Source organism: Hippocampus guttulatus, chromosome 19, assembly GCF_054856545.1.
Source record: "Hippocampus guttulatus isolate MCC_2025c chromosome 19, RoL_Hgut_1.0, whole genome shotgun sequence".
In the NCBI taxonomy this organism is placed as follows: Eukaryota; Metazoa; Chordata; class Actinopteri; order Syngnathiformes; family Syngnathidae; genus Hippocampus; species Hippocampus guttulatus.
Genome location: NC_141279.1, coordinates 2,385,977 through 2,403,393, shown reverse-complemented (window position 1 = coordinate 2,403,393; position 17,417 = coordinate 2,385,977). Strand labels below are relative to the sequence as shown.

The 17,417-nt window shown below is 41.5% G+C and overlaps 1 protein-coding gene and 1 long non-coding RNA gene across 3 annotated transcripts in view; one reads left to right on the top strand and one right to left on the bottom strand.

Moving 5' to 3' along the window:
• Positions 1-2,260: 2,260 nt before the first annotated feature.
• The window catches only part of gas7b (growth arrest-specific 7b), a 38,125-nt gene continuing 22,968 nt past the window's right edge, over positions 2,261-17,417 (top strand). Inside the window, exons 1-3 of one of the 2 annotated variants that reach the window (XM_086137968.1) lie at positions 2,261-2,475; positions 2,556-2,798; positions 14,161-14,278. In XM_086137968.1, coding sequence (XP_085994094.1) covers positions 2,619-2,798; positions 14,161-14,278 — 298 coding nt within the window. In that variant the 5' untranslated portion in view covers positions 2,261-2,475; positions 2,556-2,618. Of the gene's footprint in view, positions 2,799-14,160; positions 14,279-17,417 lie in introns of both variants that reach the window. The other variant, XM_086137967.1, reaches the window with a different exon arrangement.
• Positions 7,367-12,225, bottom strand: LOC147189539 (uncharacterized). The gene is made up of 3 exons (XR_015103907.1): positions 11,842-12,225; positions 8,942-9,017; positions 7,367-8,859 (listed from the first exon to the last, which is right to left on the bottom strand). It is a non-coding gene; the product is annotated as an uncharacterized LOC147189539 (long non-coding RNA).

The window sequence follows — 17,417 nt, the reverse complement described above, 5'->3', positions numbered from 1 at the left end:
AGAAAAAAACAATACATTAACAAAAAGCACTTGCAAAGGCATGGAAATAGAAGACCCAAGATATAAACGAAATCACTGGAGTCCAATTTCATGAAACAAAAACATGAGCATGATCAACGATAAAATAAGTACTTACAAGGCCCGAGAGCTAAAACGATAATGGCGAGATGAAGAGGTCTAAAAAAAACAACACTTGAGCAAGAGCAGCAACAAAGTCAATAATCCATCAGAGACACGAGATCTTGGCAGTCAGAAATACTTGCTAACTTGATGACCAAATTAGCAGTGGGTGTGCACGCTGGAGGAAAGGCCTTCCTCTGCCACCTGCTGGAGACACAGAATTCAAGTTTGATTGAACCAAAATTCAGGGACAATTTACACACAATTCCAAAACATAGAGTGATTTTAGACAATTTGGTCGTATGAGCTGTTCAATTCATGATTACTATGTTACTCATTATGAGCAATCAATTGTATTATTATTTTAAAAATCGGAATTGTATGATTTATGTTGTGCTCATATTTATATGGATGCTTGTTGAAAATGATCTAGAATCGTTTGAGGACAGCATTCGTATTCTGAGTATCGTGTGTACAAATAATAGCCAGTGAAAAGTGAACTCTTGCCACATTCAGGTTCCTCTCTTGTTAAATACTGCCCCCTTTTGGCAATCGTTAGAGCAAATCAATCGCCAGGCAACTGCAAGGCATAAAGGCATATATCACACTCACGTTCACACAAATGGTGAAATGTACTGTCTGCGTTTCACCCAACGGATGCTTTTTGAATGTGGGAATAAGACACTATGTACTATGTACAGTACTGTGTGTATAAATACAGAACTAAGTCAAAAAGTACTTGATCCTAAATCAACAGAACTCATTGAGATGCAAATATGGACCAAACATTCACGATGACATCAATATTGTATTCAAACATAACGACCTAAGCCAGTGCCTTAAGTGGGATAAAAGTTAATTCTCAGGGGAATTCACATTTTCAATTTGCAGCTTTGAAGTTTAGGCCCCAAATTTATGCTTTATTTTTATTTTTTTTTGCACACAGATGAGATATTTTGCAGCATGCCCACGATCCTGGTGAGAATAAGCAGCTCATATAATGGGTGGACGATTTTATTCGAGGAGACGACACACATTTTTTTCACAATTCAAAATGACTCCCAAATTGATGCCTGAGAGGGAGAGCTCACAATGTACTAACACAGGTAATGTATATTATTGACAATAAAAGAAATAAGAGTTCCTGTTTTAATTTCTAAATCTACCAATCACTTTTGTCCGATTTGTTTCAAGTGTCAGTATTTGACAGGAGTAGAATTGTAAAATAATGCGTGAAAAAAACCCCAAAACAGCGTTCTCTAGTTCCCATCCTGTATTTGTAATATCATTGTTTAAGAAACCACATGTCATAGCGAGGAAACTCCCGCAGCCTTGAGCTGAGTGACTACATTTGGGCTTCAAGACCTTTTTGGACTATATAACGTAATATATACCTCCAGTAAATACATTTAAAAACAAAACAAAAGAAAAACATCCCCACCCTCGGAATTCGGAATATTTCCATTTGATGGAGATGGGTTTATCACTATTTTTGATTTTTTAAATATTGTACATTCCCCAAAATACAATTTTAAGTAAACAACATAGTGTTTTGTTAACACTCATCCCGTAGACTGGTATGTGAGTAGCCACCAAATAGCTCTAAAAAAAATGGTTTACTCATGATCGCTAAACATTGGAGTGAGGATGGGACCGCTAATTTCCAAATTCCATTACCTTCGCTTACTCTGTATACAAATCACTAACGATGACCTAAAACAACATTTCCCCAATTTGTAGGTGACGACCCCAATTCGTAAACTTTTCGGCAAGGAAGGAAATTATTTTAGTTCAAATGTACATTTTTTTTAGTTAATTTAATTAAATATATACTGTGTATATATAATTAACTACAAAAATAGGGTAAGCTAACCTTTGTTAGTCCCACAGGAAGTTGCACATGTCATAATACTACAAATGTGGCAACCAGGCGAGTACGTTGGTTCGTTTACAGTGCACTCCACGTACAGAGCACGTCCACTCTGTTTTCACCAACGTCAAAGGTACGTCATGATGGGGCGTGGCTTTGGTCAGAGACGCAAGGGTCACCGGCAGCACTCGTGAAAAGTGAGGCCACATTCAATTCTTGCTTGTAATTTTAAAACTGTGTGTGTGTGTTTTTTTTTAAACATACATTTCAGTCCGACTTCCTTAAAGTTTGTCATATTCACACCGAAAAACAAAACACGTTTATTTTATTTTGTTCTTTTTTTTCCTTAGCTTTTATTTTGAATTTGTCCGGGGTTTCCCCTTTGCTTTTCCTTGCCTCATCGAGGCTTGACGTTTGAGCTTTGTGGCCGCAAACGGAGCGCTCAGTCATCCCTTAGAAGCGGAGCGGCGCGGGGCGTACTGACGGTGACCACCCGACAACCTGTTCATCTACTTTAAACAAGTTCCACAACAAAGTTTCATTCGTGTTCTCTTCCGAGGTGCAGACTTTTTCCACCACCGCCATTGTCATCGGGCAGCTTGTCTGAGAAGTTTGACTTTTCCGGGCGATGTCTGGATCATACTGCAAAACTCTGTACCCGTTCAGTGGAGAGCAGCATCAACAAGGACTGAGTTTCAATGCCGGGGAGATGATCAAGGTGGTGCAATCTCTTCCCGGAGGCTGGTGGGAAGGAGAGAAAGATGGAGTCCGAGGATGGTTTCCTTCAAGTTATGTCCAGGTGCTGGAGGTAATGGAAGTAACTTGATTGAGTCATTTACTTATGCTATGTGCACCTACTTAGCTGTGTCCATAACATCAGAAAAAAATAGTGATGTCTTTGTTTGTTCCTTGGGGAGCACAATAGTCGCTCACTGGGGATTGTACCCCCATACCGATCCAACAGATACATAATGGGGGATTTCTAATTAAAACCATAATCTCAATTTGCAACAGAAAAATATTGCATGACTAAAACATTTAAGTCATTTCACTTCAGCTATTTCATCAAACAAATTGACATGGAAAGGCAAACATTTGCACATCCACAGATGAATTGTTTCCCCGTGCTGTGTTTATCAAATGTAGTCAAACCTCCTCCAGTGACTGGCATCTTGCTGAGTGGCCGCGCACTTCCTCATTCCACTCGCATTCCATTGACATTCTCAGGGCTCCTCTCTGTGCGCGTGAATGCACTGGCTGCTCTCGTTCCTCATGGTCACCCCCCCCCCCCCCCCCCTCCTCACTTTCCCACTTGAGAGAAATGTGGGCGCTTTGTTGAAAGTGTATCCCTGAAATGAAGTTTGGTCTCGTGAGCGTGATGTAGAAGGCGGAGGTTTGCGCAACAAGAGTGACGGCTTGAACAGCTTTCTTGTGCAGGCCGTGCAAAGCATCACAGCATGACTGCCTGTCATGCATGATTGTTTTTCCGAGCAGCCGACAAATTTGGACCGGTTGATGTTAGCCGCGTGGCCTGTTTAACACAGAATGATAGAATCTGTGTTTGCGCCAAATAGCGGGCTGTGTGACTTATCGCAGTCTCAGTTCTTTCGCGGTATCTCTCACTGAAACTGTGGTTGGATATTTGTGATGTTTGAGTTGAGTTTCTCCTTTGAATGACTCACCCACCTTTTGGTCATCGAATGGTACGAACTAAAATGAGAAATTTGCAGCCGACTCTGGGCGAGAGGTTGGGTACATCCTGCCCTGTTCGCTAGCTAATCGCACGGCAATTACAGTATAAAATATGACATGAGAGAATTGGCCAGAAGAGGAATGTGATTGTTTTTATTACATTGATATCAAAACTGCACAGTGTTGAAAATTGAAATATTGACGACCACTAAGTGTTGTGTACTGTTCGTGTCCATAAACATTCAAGCACTCCGGCAGGATTTTAATTCTTTTGAGTTGGGATTGGCTTCCGGTGAATGTTTTTGGATTCCAAAAGTGCGATAACAAAAATATTTCCTACAGAAAAAAAAAAAATCGCACCGACAAAGTATCAACTGTGAATCGCTGGTCGCGAGGAACCAGGAAAAACACAATGCATGAAACAAAACGCGCTCGCAAAGGCAAGGTTCAATAGAACACAGACAATACACAAATAACACATCAAAAGTACAATAACGCGAAAACAATGATGAAGAGCGATGATTGAATTACAAAAATGCTTACAACAATCTATGAACAAAACAAGAGCGACAACAAATAGCATTGACAGGTCTGGAAAGTAACACTTAAGCACAACAGTGAGTAAAGTCAATAATCCAGCTAGGCAGTCCTTAAATACACTGCAAGGCTTGATGGGAAATGAGCAACAGGTGCGCCTGCTGGAGGGAAACGCCCCCCACCACAGCTGGGGCTGAACACGAAATCAAATCAAACAGAACATGACAGTGACATGTATTTTCAGAAAACAAATACACTTTTGATGAAAATGCATTGTACCGCAACGAAACGAATGTTTGACAAAAAAAAACCCTCAGCTCTTAAAGCGTAAATAGAAAGGTATTTGTACTTAAAAGTTAAATTCAAATCAACTGTAGTTAAAAAATGGACTGTACCTGAAAAATAAATGAATACAGCAATGAATTGAAAAACTGGAAGATTGAGTGTTAATGTTGCCAATTTTATTTGTGTTTTTTTTTTTATATCTATATCGGGGGGGTTTTCGCATACAGAGGTCCACAAGTGGAACTCGTGCTTCCGCACTTTGAAAATACAAATATGGCCTACAGGTAAGCTTTTCCTGCAGTTTAGCTTTTTATAGTAGGTGGTTATTCGATTTGTATTTATTTATTTTGTTTTTGCATGTTCATTTGTATTATTTGGGCAGACGCGTGTGTCTCTACATCACCCTCAGTTTTGATAATGTCAAGCTTGCATGGCCGGGATACCGTATGTCCGATCCCTGCGTTTATGCTGAATCGGCATCGGCAGATATCTTAAATGTATCAAATTCATATCCACTTTGTAAGAGTCCGGATCTTGATTTGAAAATTGTGCCATTTGAGCGCAAAATAAATGGGATTCCGACACTTGAACCGCGCATCAAACCTTTTTGTCACAGTAAAAATTCAATCAAATCAACACAGTACGGATAATGAATGAATGACTTGATGTGTCGATATTTTAATGCTCACATTACTATGATGTGATAATATATTTTTTGCTTGAATGACAGTCTGTCATTCCATGATGAGGTTGCCAGGGGAACTCAAATCAATTTGCAACAAGCTGTTTGGTATGTCGATCCGCTTAGATCGACACACACATATTGCTTCTCTCAGTGGAGTGTCAGCTGTGTTTATAATGAAACCCAAAAGTGAGGTGTGGGCTTCCCGCAGAGGCTTTTGTGGCATTCCCGGTGTCAGATATGTGCTGTAAAGCAGCCAGAAGCTCGGCAGGCCAGCCAACAAGGTGCTTCCTAGCAGGAAAACAAAAAACTAAAAAAAAAAAAAAAAAAAAACGGGCCTCTGTGCTTCCGTCACATCACAATACTGTCATTTGTGTCATCACGCACATACGTACAGTAGGTTTTGCATACGACCGTGTAATGTCAGCTGGTTAGCCGTGACACACCCTCTTTCCAACTGGCCTTAAGACGACGCAACTCATTTGCGGTTTTCACATATCTTGTGGTAAAAGCTGTCACCAGGGCCTGGGAACAATTTGCTGTACATCTTGCCAGCACGTAGCGGCTGCTAACTGAAAAAAAGCTGTTTGTGTTGTGGTAACAGCCAGAAACTTTTTTCCACGGTGAGACATTTTAGCTACCAATTTGGGTTTTTTTGCGGCAAAAGAAACTTTTTGTTTTTTTTTGAGACGTCATCTTACGCTGGAGGCATGTCACTGTTTCTAATTTGAGTTGTGTTTTGAAAAAAAAAAACATTAGCTCAGTCGGAGTAATTATAGTTATTTTCATTTGGCCGTGCTTTAGCGTTTGATTCGTCATGATCCAAATGGAAGATAACTCTGGAGTTTTGTAAGGACATGTCAAATATACTACTAACAATTGTAAAAATAACGACTACAACCAGGACTATTTCTATCACGACTTAAGCGGTTGTATTATCTTCCATGTGATCTTCCCGATAACATCATGCAGTCGACGCAAATTTAAATAGCAATTTGAACGGAAATTAAACGGTTGTTGAGGGCCACCTCAATTATATTAATGCATTCATATGAAAAAGTTGTATTTTTTTAAATAAATTACTGCTTGTTTTGTTGTTTCACGTGTTATAATTCAAAAATCAAAATGATAAATAAAATTATTAGCAGAATTACATATATACTTGTTAAAAATGGCTACATTGTGCATCAATGTGTTGACATTTTTTTTTTTTTTAATTAAGCACCAACTGCTTACTCATATTTGACACCGTTCGGGAACAAACGGAATGGGGATCGGATGTCACAAACGTAGACACAAACAAAATACGCACAAAAAATATTTATTTAACTCATTCACTCCCAAAGACGTTTTTAAACGTCTTTTCAGACTTGGTCTAGAATTGGCTGGTACTGAGTGAGTTAATAACAAAAGCGCGCCGACTAAGTATAAACAGAAATCGCCGGTCAAAAAGAACCAGGAAAAACAATACATTGGGGAAGGGGATTTCTCCATCGTGAGACAAATAAAGGTTTTCTTATCTTATTTAAAAAAGCATGGCTGGATGAGCTGGTTTGACAGATCTTGAGAACGCTATCCTCCACCCTGTCAAAAACATTTGGGATTAACCAGATAGTTGACCCTCTCGTGCAACATCAGTGACCTCTTAACAGTCACACTCCATAATTTGGGTTTGGATGGATGGACGATGCAACCAGTGATATACTGGGACCAAAATTCAACCCGGGTGTTATTCGTCGGCTGTGGGAGGGAGTGGGGCAACTCAAGGAGGGAGGATGGACAACGGTTGGACGGCGGCCATCGTGCGTGAGGGACGGCGGCGAACCCGGCCGTTGTTTGGTTCAACCGGCCTTGAAATATAACGCACGTTGGGGAATCTCCTGAAATCCTTGATGGCCGCCACGCCCCCGCGTGCAACTGCTGCTTGAAATAGGTATCGCGGCAAGGTGTCCCAATATTTTTTTTTTTGTCAGCAATCAATGCAGGCTGCGTACAGTATATGCAGTGTTTCGTGTTTTTACACAATTTATGCGCTTGAATAATTCTCATCTTCTAAATCGTGGAGATGGATGATAACAAAATAGTCTTTGTCAGCTGTAAGGACTGGCCTACACATGTGTGCGTGCACCCCCCTGCCCCTCACCCATGCGCCCCCCCCCCCCCACACACACACACACGCATTCGCACAGAGGACCTAAGTAGACAATGCCGGCAGTTAGTCTGAGCATATGTGTGCATACACTGCACAGCGTCAATGTCTGAGAGTGTGTATGTGTGTGTGTGTGCGCGTGTGTGTGCGAGAATGTGCATCCTCCTCCTTCAGTGTCGCAACAGTCTCCCACATTTCCCCAACGTATCACAGAATCTCCAAATAAAGATTGGCCTTGTTGTTCTTTCGCCTTCCAAGCACTTCATTCTCCTTCTCTCCATCCTGTCAAATCTCGGATACATTTGTCTGTCTAGGTTAGGCAGCTTAGTGGCTCAGTCTCTGTGTGAGAAATTTCTCCCCCGGCTGTATTATTCACGAGGTCTCAACGCCTGCTGAGCGATCCCAAATGAGTTGGGAACTCCGTGCTCCAAAGAGTGGTTATAGTACATTCGCTACCTAAAGGCCTGCTTATATCAATGGCGATGATGGAGTTACGACTCCCTTGAGAGACCGTGTGGGAGTTTGTGTCAGAGTGTAGCCTTGTTTTGTATTGGTAATGAGCAAACTTGGATTTTAAGATGACGCATGCATTTTTTTAAAAATGTTATTTGAAAAGTAAAGCCCCTGAAATACACTGAAGTCAATGGAATTCACAACACAGTACACGGTGAAGCAATGCTCATGAAGTCAGCCATTTTTTTTTTCTTTTTTGCAAAACTGTCCTACAGTGAACATAGGACTCAACGTTCTTTCATGCAGATAAGATCGGTGCAGCGGCAGAAACAATTTTGTTGAGGGTTTAGTAACATACACTATTGAACTAATGCATTTAAATTCAGATGTTTTAGAGAGCAACGAAACCCAAAATATAAACACTTTATGTTATATCATAAATGTGCACATCTTATCAGCTGTCGTTTACTTAAATTATGAAGCATTTAACCCCTTGAGGGACAGCGGTTACGACAGTGGACAGCTTATCATGGTACCAGGTCACAGGGTGCATGGAAGGGTTAAGCAGAGAAAAGCCACGCCAGGACAAACACTTATTTGTGTTTGAATTATTTCCGATGGTAAAGAATTTCCATGGAACGAATTGCGTTTGACTGCAATTCATTTCAACATGAGCCTTTTGGCTTGTAAGGAGGACATTTGAAGCCATTGTCAAGTACATTGTCAAAATCATTTTGTGAAACTTGCAGGCGGCGCCGAAGTTGTCCTAGGGTTTTGGTTTTCATTTGTGGCTCACTTACTGTATCCACTCGATAGCTTCTCCCTTGCCGGAGAAGAGGTCAGCGGGCCTTGACCTGTCATAGAGACTCAACTTTCCAAGTCCAGATGGTTCCACGAGAAATCACTAGAGCTCGGGTTCAGTTTGCAGTCTTGCATCCTTGCAGTTGTCTCACATATGGTGCATACCTGTCAACTACTGTATGCTGGGCTTGTTAATTAGCCAATCTGTTCAAGCCGTGGACTGCTGAGTCTGTGTTTTCATCCGCCTCCTCGCAGTGAGGGATTGAGTGACTGGCGTTGACGACAAAAAAAAAAAATCATGACGAACTGTGATGGTGACACAGATGGTAACAGATGGGATGGCGTGACTCACCTCTTCAGGACAATCCCACAAAGTCTGGGCTCAGACGTTGCTAACCTGCTGATCAGTGCATTCATGAATCACCACCCTGGAAAAAAAAAAGGCCTGAAAAGTTTAGTTGTTGCTCAAGGTTGGAGTTGTATTCAGAGCAGTGACAATTGGGCCACGTCATTACATGTCATGATGTTGAAGAAGTTTTGTGGCATTAAAAGAAAAACACTGAAGAGCACCATTGTGCTTTTTGTTTCATGTTTTGTGAACAATGTATTTTTGTTTTCATTATAATGCCTAAAATTTTGGGACATATATTTGATTTACCGTATTTTCCGCACTGTAAGGCGCATCTAAAAGCATTTAATTTTCTCAAAAGTGTGCCTCATAATCCGATGCACTTTATATATGGATGAATATTCTGATTTCTGATGTCGTATTATTTTAAAGTGCTTTGTTCCGGCTACAGCTGTTGTGAAAGCGCTACATAAATAAAGCTGTATTGTATTGTATTCCTTTAGCATAGTTCCATCTAATGGATGCATAACGCAACTGCAGCCACTATTATAGCTTCTATACTATGCACCTTATAATGCGGTGTGCCCTATATATGGAAACAGTTTTAAAATAGGCCATTCATTGAAGGTGCACCTGATACTCTAAAGCGCCTTATCGTGCAGAAAATACCAGCACGTCTACAAAGAGGTCCTGCACTACTTTGGATTTGATTTGAAATACGGATAGCTTTCATGGGACTGGTCCTGGAAGTTTTATGACACACGTTACACAGTACTGTATGTGCTGTATATGCTTCCTCGCTTGTGGGAACTGATTGGATGAGTTTGGGGTGGAATAATTGGGAGTCTCGATGACCCCTGACCTTGCAAATGTTCTGGATGAATGGTCAAATATTTTCACTGACAGACTCCAGCATCTTGGAAAAAAGTCTTCCCCTCAGAGATTAGTTTGTTAAAGGTCGAAAGGGATTCACCAATTATATATATATATTTTTGTCTCATCTTTTCATTTGGAACGCAACTAATATTGATCGAGCTCTCGAGTTCGTCTTTCTAGATTATTCTAAAAGTCAGAATGTTGTAGTGTTATGAATAATATATTAACTCATTCAGTACCAGCCAATTCTGGACCAAGTCTGAAAAGACGTTTAAAAACGTCTTTGGGAGTGAATGAGTTAATATAATGTTGAGAAATATAATGATGTTAACTATAACGAATCACATATTTAGACATCAACATTGGGTCATGCGACGATTTGCATCGCATATAAATGAATATACGGTCATTCCGATTTCGACTACCATCATCTTAAATCTAGTGAATGTGGGGGGTTTTTTCCGATGACTTACATTGCTATATATGTTGTTGGTAAAACATACCTTTATTTTAGAAGTGAGAATTTAATTTCGTCTTCACAATCTAACTATAAATGTTGAGCTGTTTTATATTTGTCACGGTGCATCCTTTTTTTCAGACAAGCTGTTTATGTGCCTTTTGACCCAGATTTTGTCCTTATCCTTCATTGTCAGTCCATCAACAATTGTCAACATATTTGTGTCTTCGCGGCAGCGATAATGTGGGGGCTGAGTCTATTCGCACGGACAGTGGCCAACTTGTGATCATAAATCGCTTTCTCTGAAGAAAAAGCTCTTCTTAAAATGTCTCTTCAGCTCTCACTACTTAAAGTGAATCTCTGTTATTAAGTTTATTTTCTCTTCCACATTCCTCTAAGCCGCTTTCGTTTGGCTGTCCCTGTGTTGGTGTTGTGCTATTTAGAAATCCAGTTATGTCATTTGAGGCACATGGCATTACTTCCGTTGTATGCTTTCACAATAAAGGTCCATAAATATGAATGAGGATTACAATTTAGTTCCCATTTGCCTTTTTGGATATTTTCATTTCTGCCATTATGAGCATTGCATGTTACGCAAAATTCTAACTCGGTTTGGACTTATAAAAAGACAACATCCAGTGCTTGCTCACAGCAGTCATGATTGTTGTGGTTACTACTCAGTCTGTGTCACCGAGATGGATGACTGTGTATGGTTTATCTGCCATAGGCGTTTCTGGCATGCTGTGAATGTGGAGCCAAAGGCATTATGGGTATTAGAAGGTTAACCATCCTCAACGATGCATTATTTAATGTTGCATATGCTGGGATAAGAATGCTCCAAGATTTGACCCCACATCCCACCACTGAAGTCTTTATCTTTCTTGATGCAAATCGTATGCTCTTGTGTGAGTCAGACTACTCACAACATTTTGTCCAATGCTGAGACTCATATCCAGGCAGGCCAGACAGAAAAAGAGTCTGACAGTCAGATATCAATAACCTTCCACAATTACTGCACAGTATACATGCTGTTCAAAGCACCCCGCATGGCAACCATCTGTTTTTGCCAGAGGCAGAAATCCGTCGAAGAATACTGTGGTTTATTCACTAATAATGACCATGTGACATCGAGAGAGCGTAGCGTCAGTTCCCAAGTTGGTGGTTCAAATCCCGGCTGGGGCCTTCCTGTTTTGAGTTTGAATGTTCCCCTCGTGATTTATGTTGGTATTCTTCAGGTACTCTAGTTTCCTCCCACATTCGAAAAAAAATAAAATCTTAGGTTCAGACTATAAATTTTTCATTTGCGTGAATGTGAGCGTGAACGGCTGCTTAACTATCTGTGCCTTGCTTTTGGCTGACAACCAGTCACTTTTCGCCCAAAGTCAGCTGGGATACGCTCCAGCTCAATCGTGACCCGAGTGAGGATAAGCTGAATGGAAAACAGATGGATGGATAGACAGAGCATAGTAACCATTGTAATTTCTTAGTTATTTAGCAAACAAGTAAAACGAACAGTTTGGGAGAAAAAAATAAAACACAATGAAACTGAACAGAGATTCCTAAATACTACCTGCAACACTTTGTGGCTGTAGAATGCTATGATGAAATTCAGGTTCTGGTCTTGGAAATGACGAGTCTCATCCTCGGCTCTGAACTGTTGGCGGAAGTTGTTATGAGTGCAATGCACAGTCAAATAGAAATATGAATACTTCGTGATTAAAACGGATCGTGGAAGAGATGTGACTCACCGCCGTTTAAATTCCTGATGTGTTTTCTGAGGCAGTCTGCACATGCCGCTTCTGTCATAATTTTAACCACCCGCAGTGAGGCAGAGTAGCGGCTGCCTCACTTTGTGCTTTTTCATCTCCTGTTTTATGTGATCGGCAAAATTAAATATGTAATGCAGTAAAATTATGTAGTACATGAGCCTGGCAATGGAGTGGTGCATATTAAAAGTGTCTGAAGAGAGACAGAAACAGACACTTGCCAGTTACAAGTCTTTTCAACCCAGTTAGTCACAGATTGCACAATCGAAAGTGAGGCTTGGAGAACTAAAACTTAAGATAAATTTATTTAATCATTATTTCCTTTTTCAGACTGCCCGTCCTTGATTGGCTGAGCCATCGCTATGGGAGTGCAATCGTTAAACACAGACATTGCTTATTTAATTCTCACTCACCAAGACTTGGGGGTGTTCAAATGAAAATGAAATGTGGTCTGTGCTACAGCCAGAGGCAACAGACTGAATCGTGCCCGTTAGGCGAAAGACTCATTCGTCTCAAGAGATGGGGTAATATATATTTTTTTGTCACTGTCGTGGTTGGAAATAGAACACATAATCTGTTTCTCAAAAGCACATGAAGGGCGATATGTACCAAACTATTCGGGCCATTTAAGAGTGATGATGTGCAAATTCACCGGCAACTTCACCACACAACAGTGCAGCCTTTGGAAACCCTCCATCCATCCATTTTCTGATCCGCTTATCCTCACAAGGGTCGCGGGGCGGGCTGGAGCCTTTCCCAGCTGCCTCCGGCCAGTAGGCGGGGGACTCTTTGGAAACCAGTTTGTTGCAATTTGGGGGGGATGCAGGTCACGCACGGATTTTCTTTCAAAAGAAAGTGGGTCTGGAAAGCTCGCCCAACATCGAGGCTCGGCCCTGGTTCAAAGCGAACCGTGCAATGAAATTTGCTTATTTGCTATGACGTATTCTTTGCGAGTAACGTCACTCGTCAGCGATCGCAGTACGACCTCGTTCGAAACAGCGTGTGGGAGAAACGCTATTTTTTTAAAATTCATAAACTGCATCACATTAAAAGTCGCAGGGGTCAAAAACTGGGCGGAAAAAAGTAGCGGCGAATAAATAGGTAGCAAAATTGCCCGTGTACTTTATACCATCAGAGAGTGTCTTTGTTTTTAAGCGCTGCCACATTTGTGTAGTCGACAGAGCAAATGCAGTAAGTGCTCCTCGTCCATTGCAGCCGATCTTTACTGTCCATGCCAAGAGACTCATGTCTCATAATCATATTTTCCTGTTTTCAAGAAACCGTAGCAATGAATAAGTTGGCCTCACTGTTCTAATCCTTTTGGAGGGGAGCGTGGCTGATAAATATTCGACAGAGCAGAGCAAAGGGATTCAGTGGAATGTCAATGATCTCTGCACATTTTCAAACCGGCCCTTTTAGTTGAACGGATGACCACATTTTGACTTTCATGTGTCCGTCCGAAGTCTCTGCACAATATTTTACAGTGTTCTACAACGGGCTTGTTCTTCCCATTCTGTAATCCTGCTAACCATGAGCAGATGTGTGCTGTTTGCCTTCTTTTTGTCTTGTGTTCATTTGTGTTACACGCACGTATGCTAACGCTAAAATTCGGCTTTGCTTAGTTTGCACAATATGTGGCAGCAGCGGTGTCTTTTGTTTGGATGTCATGTCAAAACAAAACAAAACAAAACTTATGATCGTTAACATTGAAAAAGTTGTTTGATCCTGTGAGCTTCTAATATTTGTTTTGACTACATTGCCGCAAGGGCGGCCCGGTGGTCCAGTGGTTAGCATCTCCGGCTTCCCTGTGTGGAGTTTGCATGTCCTCCCCAGGCCTGTGTAGGTTTTCTCCGGGTACGCCCACATTCCAAAAACCTGCATGGCTGATTGAACACTCTAAGTTGTCCCAAGGTATGAGTCTGAGCACGGATGGTTGTTTGTCTCTGTGCGCCCTGCAATTGGCTGGCAAACAGTTCAGGGTGTCCCCAGCCTACTGCCCGATGACAGCCGGGATAGGCTCCAGCGCTCCGCCGCGACTCTTGTGAGGAGAACACGGATCAGAAAATAGATGGATGGATATATTGCCGCATTCTGACATCGATTTCCTTATTCTGTTTTGATAGAGAACAGCATCGCTAAGTCAGCTTCCGCTGGAGGACCTGAGAGACCCTCTGCCTCCTCACTGGAAATGCTACATGTCTCCACAAGGACGGCGATACTATGTCAACACAACAAGCAATGGTATGAATACGCAAAACACCTTAGGACAGGAGTTGGCAATTAAAATGTCAAAATTGCCACATGGGTAACCGGAATGGTTGTTTAACTAAATTATTAGCAGGGCGGCATGGTAGCCGACTGGCTAGCACATCCGCCTCACAGCACAGAGGTGCCGGGTTCAATTCCGGCTCCGGCCTTCCTGTGTGGAGTTTGCGTGTTCTCCCCGTGTTTTCTCTGGGTACTCCGGTCTCCTTCCCCATTCCAAAAACATGCATGAAAACATGAAAAATTCTTAGCAGTCGTATAAAAATGACATCACATGAACATTATATCCGTATTTAATCAAAATTTACAATGTGTCAACAGAGTGCATCTATTTTTTTCCCCGTGACATTTTGACCAGCTAACCACAAACTCTTATGTTTGCCGTGCCTTATTAGGACTCACGGATTATTATCACAGCAAATCCACCTTTCTCTTCTCCATTCTAACAAGAAGAACGTGGTCAGAAAAGTCCGTAAATATCGCAACAAAGTCGCTGCATTGTAATCCTGAATATAATTTCAAAATTGAAATAAAGCTCTGCTGATTATTTTTAGAATCACTTTTAACTCTCAATTTGGCACTTAATTTGCACACATTTCCCGGAGTATCTTAACTCATTCAGTACCAGCCAATTCTAGACCAAGTCTTAAAAGACGTTTAAAAACGTCTTTGGGAGTGAATGAGTTAACCACATAGTAAACGCTGAACAAAATAACGTGGCAGCGATTTGGCTGATGCCGCTGTTTCTGTCACTACAATCGTTATGTATTTGGTCCCTGAACACCCGAAGACACACCAGTGTTGAGACATGTTAGTGCCCCGTCTGTTTCCTGCTTTGACTGTCCCTGAGTGAACCCACCGGTGAAGCCTGACAGATGGTTGTAATATGATGTATGGGTGAGTCTTGTGCGCCTTTGATAGAGTAAAGATGATGCCAATGTTGTATTTCAGTTCACTTTTAATCATGCGAGTGATGGTTTGTTTCAATGAACTAATGACTAAACAAGAAAATATTACGCAAACCAGTGCATGACTCGGCTGTCATAATTTCAGGATGTTCGCCTCGACCGCAGTTTACAGAAAGATCGATACACAGCTGCCGACGTGTGACGGTTTCCCAAGCAACTTTTTTTTAACCACAGAAAAATAATGCCTTCCCTTATCGGGGGTTAGAAAAAAAATTACCCCTGGTGATGTCACAACAGTGGAATTCATACATTCTATTCATGTTTGAAATAATGGAACGCAATCATTTATAGTGCCACAGTACACCCCCCTTTCACGAGAGACGGTCCATTCTCCATGTGTAACCACAGTTGTGGATTAGATGTCACCTCAAGAGTGTAACCACTTTTCCCACAGAGCTGTTCACATCTTCTTTGCCTCTGATCATGTTTCCAGTGGTCAAATTGTGGCCGGGATTTGGATCTAAAATTAGCTGAGGGTTCATAACCCAGACACAGACACTAAGGAGTCACTCCTCCTAAATCCTCTTTTCCTGTTACTCACATGAAATTTGGTGCTTCATGTGCGCATGTCAGATTGTTTTACACAGTCCAAACTCGCCTTCTCTTTTAAGATTGCAGAAAGGGATTCGACTGTTCGGTATCATGGCCACCAGTGTCTATCTGGAATTTCAGTGCCTCTGTGGATGTGTATTGCGTTGCAATATTAAGAGGTTACGAACTGCACATGGTGTAAGAATACAATACAATACAATACAATACATGCTGATTTATATAGCGCTTTCACAACAGCGACAGCTGTAACAAAGCGCTTCACAAAACAGTTAACATAAAGTAAAATAATAAACACAACACATAACATAAAACACGAACAGTCGTGCAGTCCTAACCGCTTTTCCGTCACACGCTTTGTTGTTTGAAGCAGTTTGAGATGAAAGAGGAGAGAATCAAAGTGTCCTTTAACCAGTGGATCAGAGACGTCATGCTCAAAATGTGCACACGTCGGCTACAAGCTAAGTTTCAAAGTCAACAAGAAGCTGTAGCATCCATTGACGAAAAAAGAGATTGGTTCACTTCTCCTGTCCCATGGAAATCCATTTCAATTCCAAGCGGCGACTCTCAGTTCCAAATACGCATCGGCGCTCTGCGCCAACGCTCCTCTCTCCTCATCCTCAACTTCAGCAGCCATCCATCCAGCCGCACCAACGCCGACTGTCCGACAGCGCCGACATAGCCACTGAACAAAACGGGGTTGTGAAAAATGCTGCCCATTACAGGCGCAAAAAACACAAGCACCCCAGGTCTGTCCAGCACCGACAGTCAATGGCGCCGACATTCCTCCCAATCAACATCTGTGCTGGTACAGGCGTGCTGCCGAGAAGGCGCAACCACCAAGCACAGATACTTCTCCTTTGACGAATGTCGTGGCCAAAAAACGCTGAAAACAGTCCATATCAGGTCCACACGATGAAACAACAAACAACGTGACAAAACAAAAGACAAAAATACCAAAAAAAGAACAAAAAAGCAAGGCTCTTGAAGAGCACTTGCCGAAGGCTGCCTACTCGGGCGCCATCTTGGAAAAAAGAAAAATGTCACATTGCACAAGGTCGGCTCAGTTGCCACCAAAATGGGTTTTTTTCATTGGATTTTTTTGAATATTTATATATAATAAATAGTGATAGACTGCGGCGTGTTTGGTTTTACAAATCAAAATTATTATTACGTAGCCAAGGTAGGAACGGAGCTCCATCTTAACCCGAGAATACCCTCCAAGTGCAACAGCGGAACACTGAAAGTCAAAATTGTGTGACGGCATAGAATGGGAAATTTGATCATTCAAAATGAAACTAAAACTCTGAAGTCACAAAAAAGATTTCAAAACACCAACATTTGATTGTTTTTGCAGTTTCATATTCACAACGGCTAATGATTTGTACGCTTGTATAATCACAGATTAATGTTAAAATGTTATTTTTTCCGTGTGTGCGTGTGGCTGATGTCATTTTCAGTGACGGCAAGTGGCTGTCACGTTGCGTGGTGGAGGTGGACCCCAAAAAGCAGGCAAGAGGGAGGAGCAGGTTGTACTTGGAGAAGTGTATTGATAAAACACAGAAACTAAATCCAAAACAAAGTCCTAAGAACAAAAC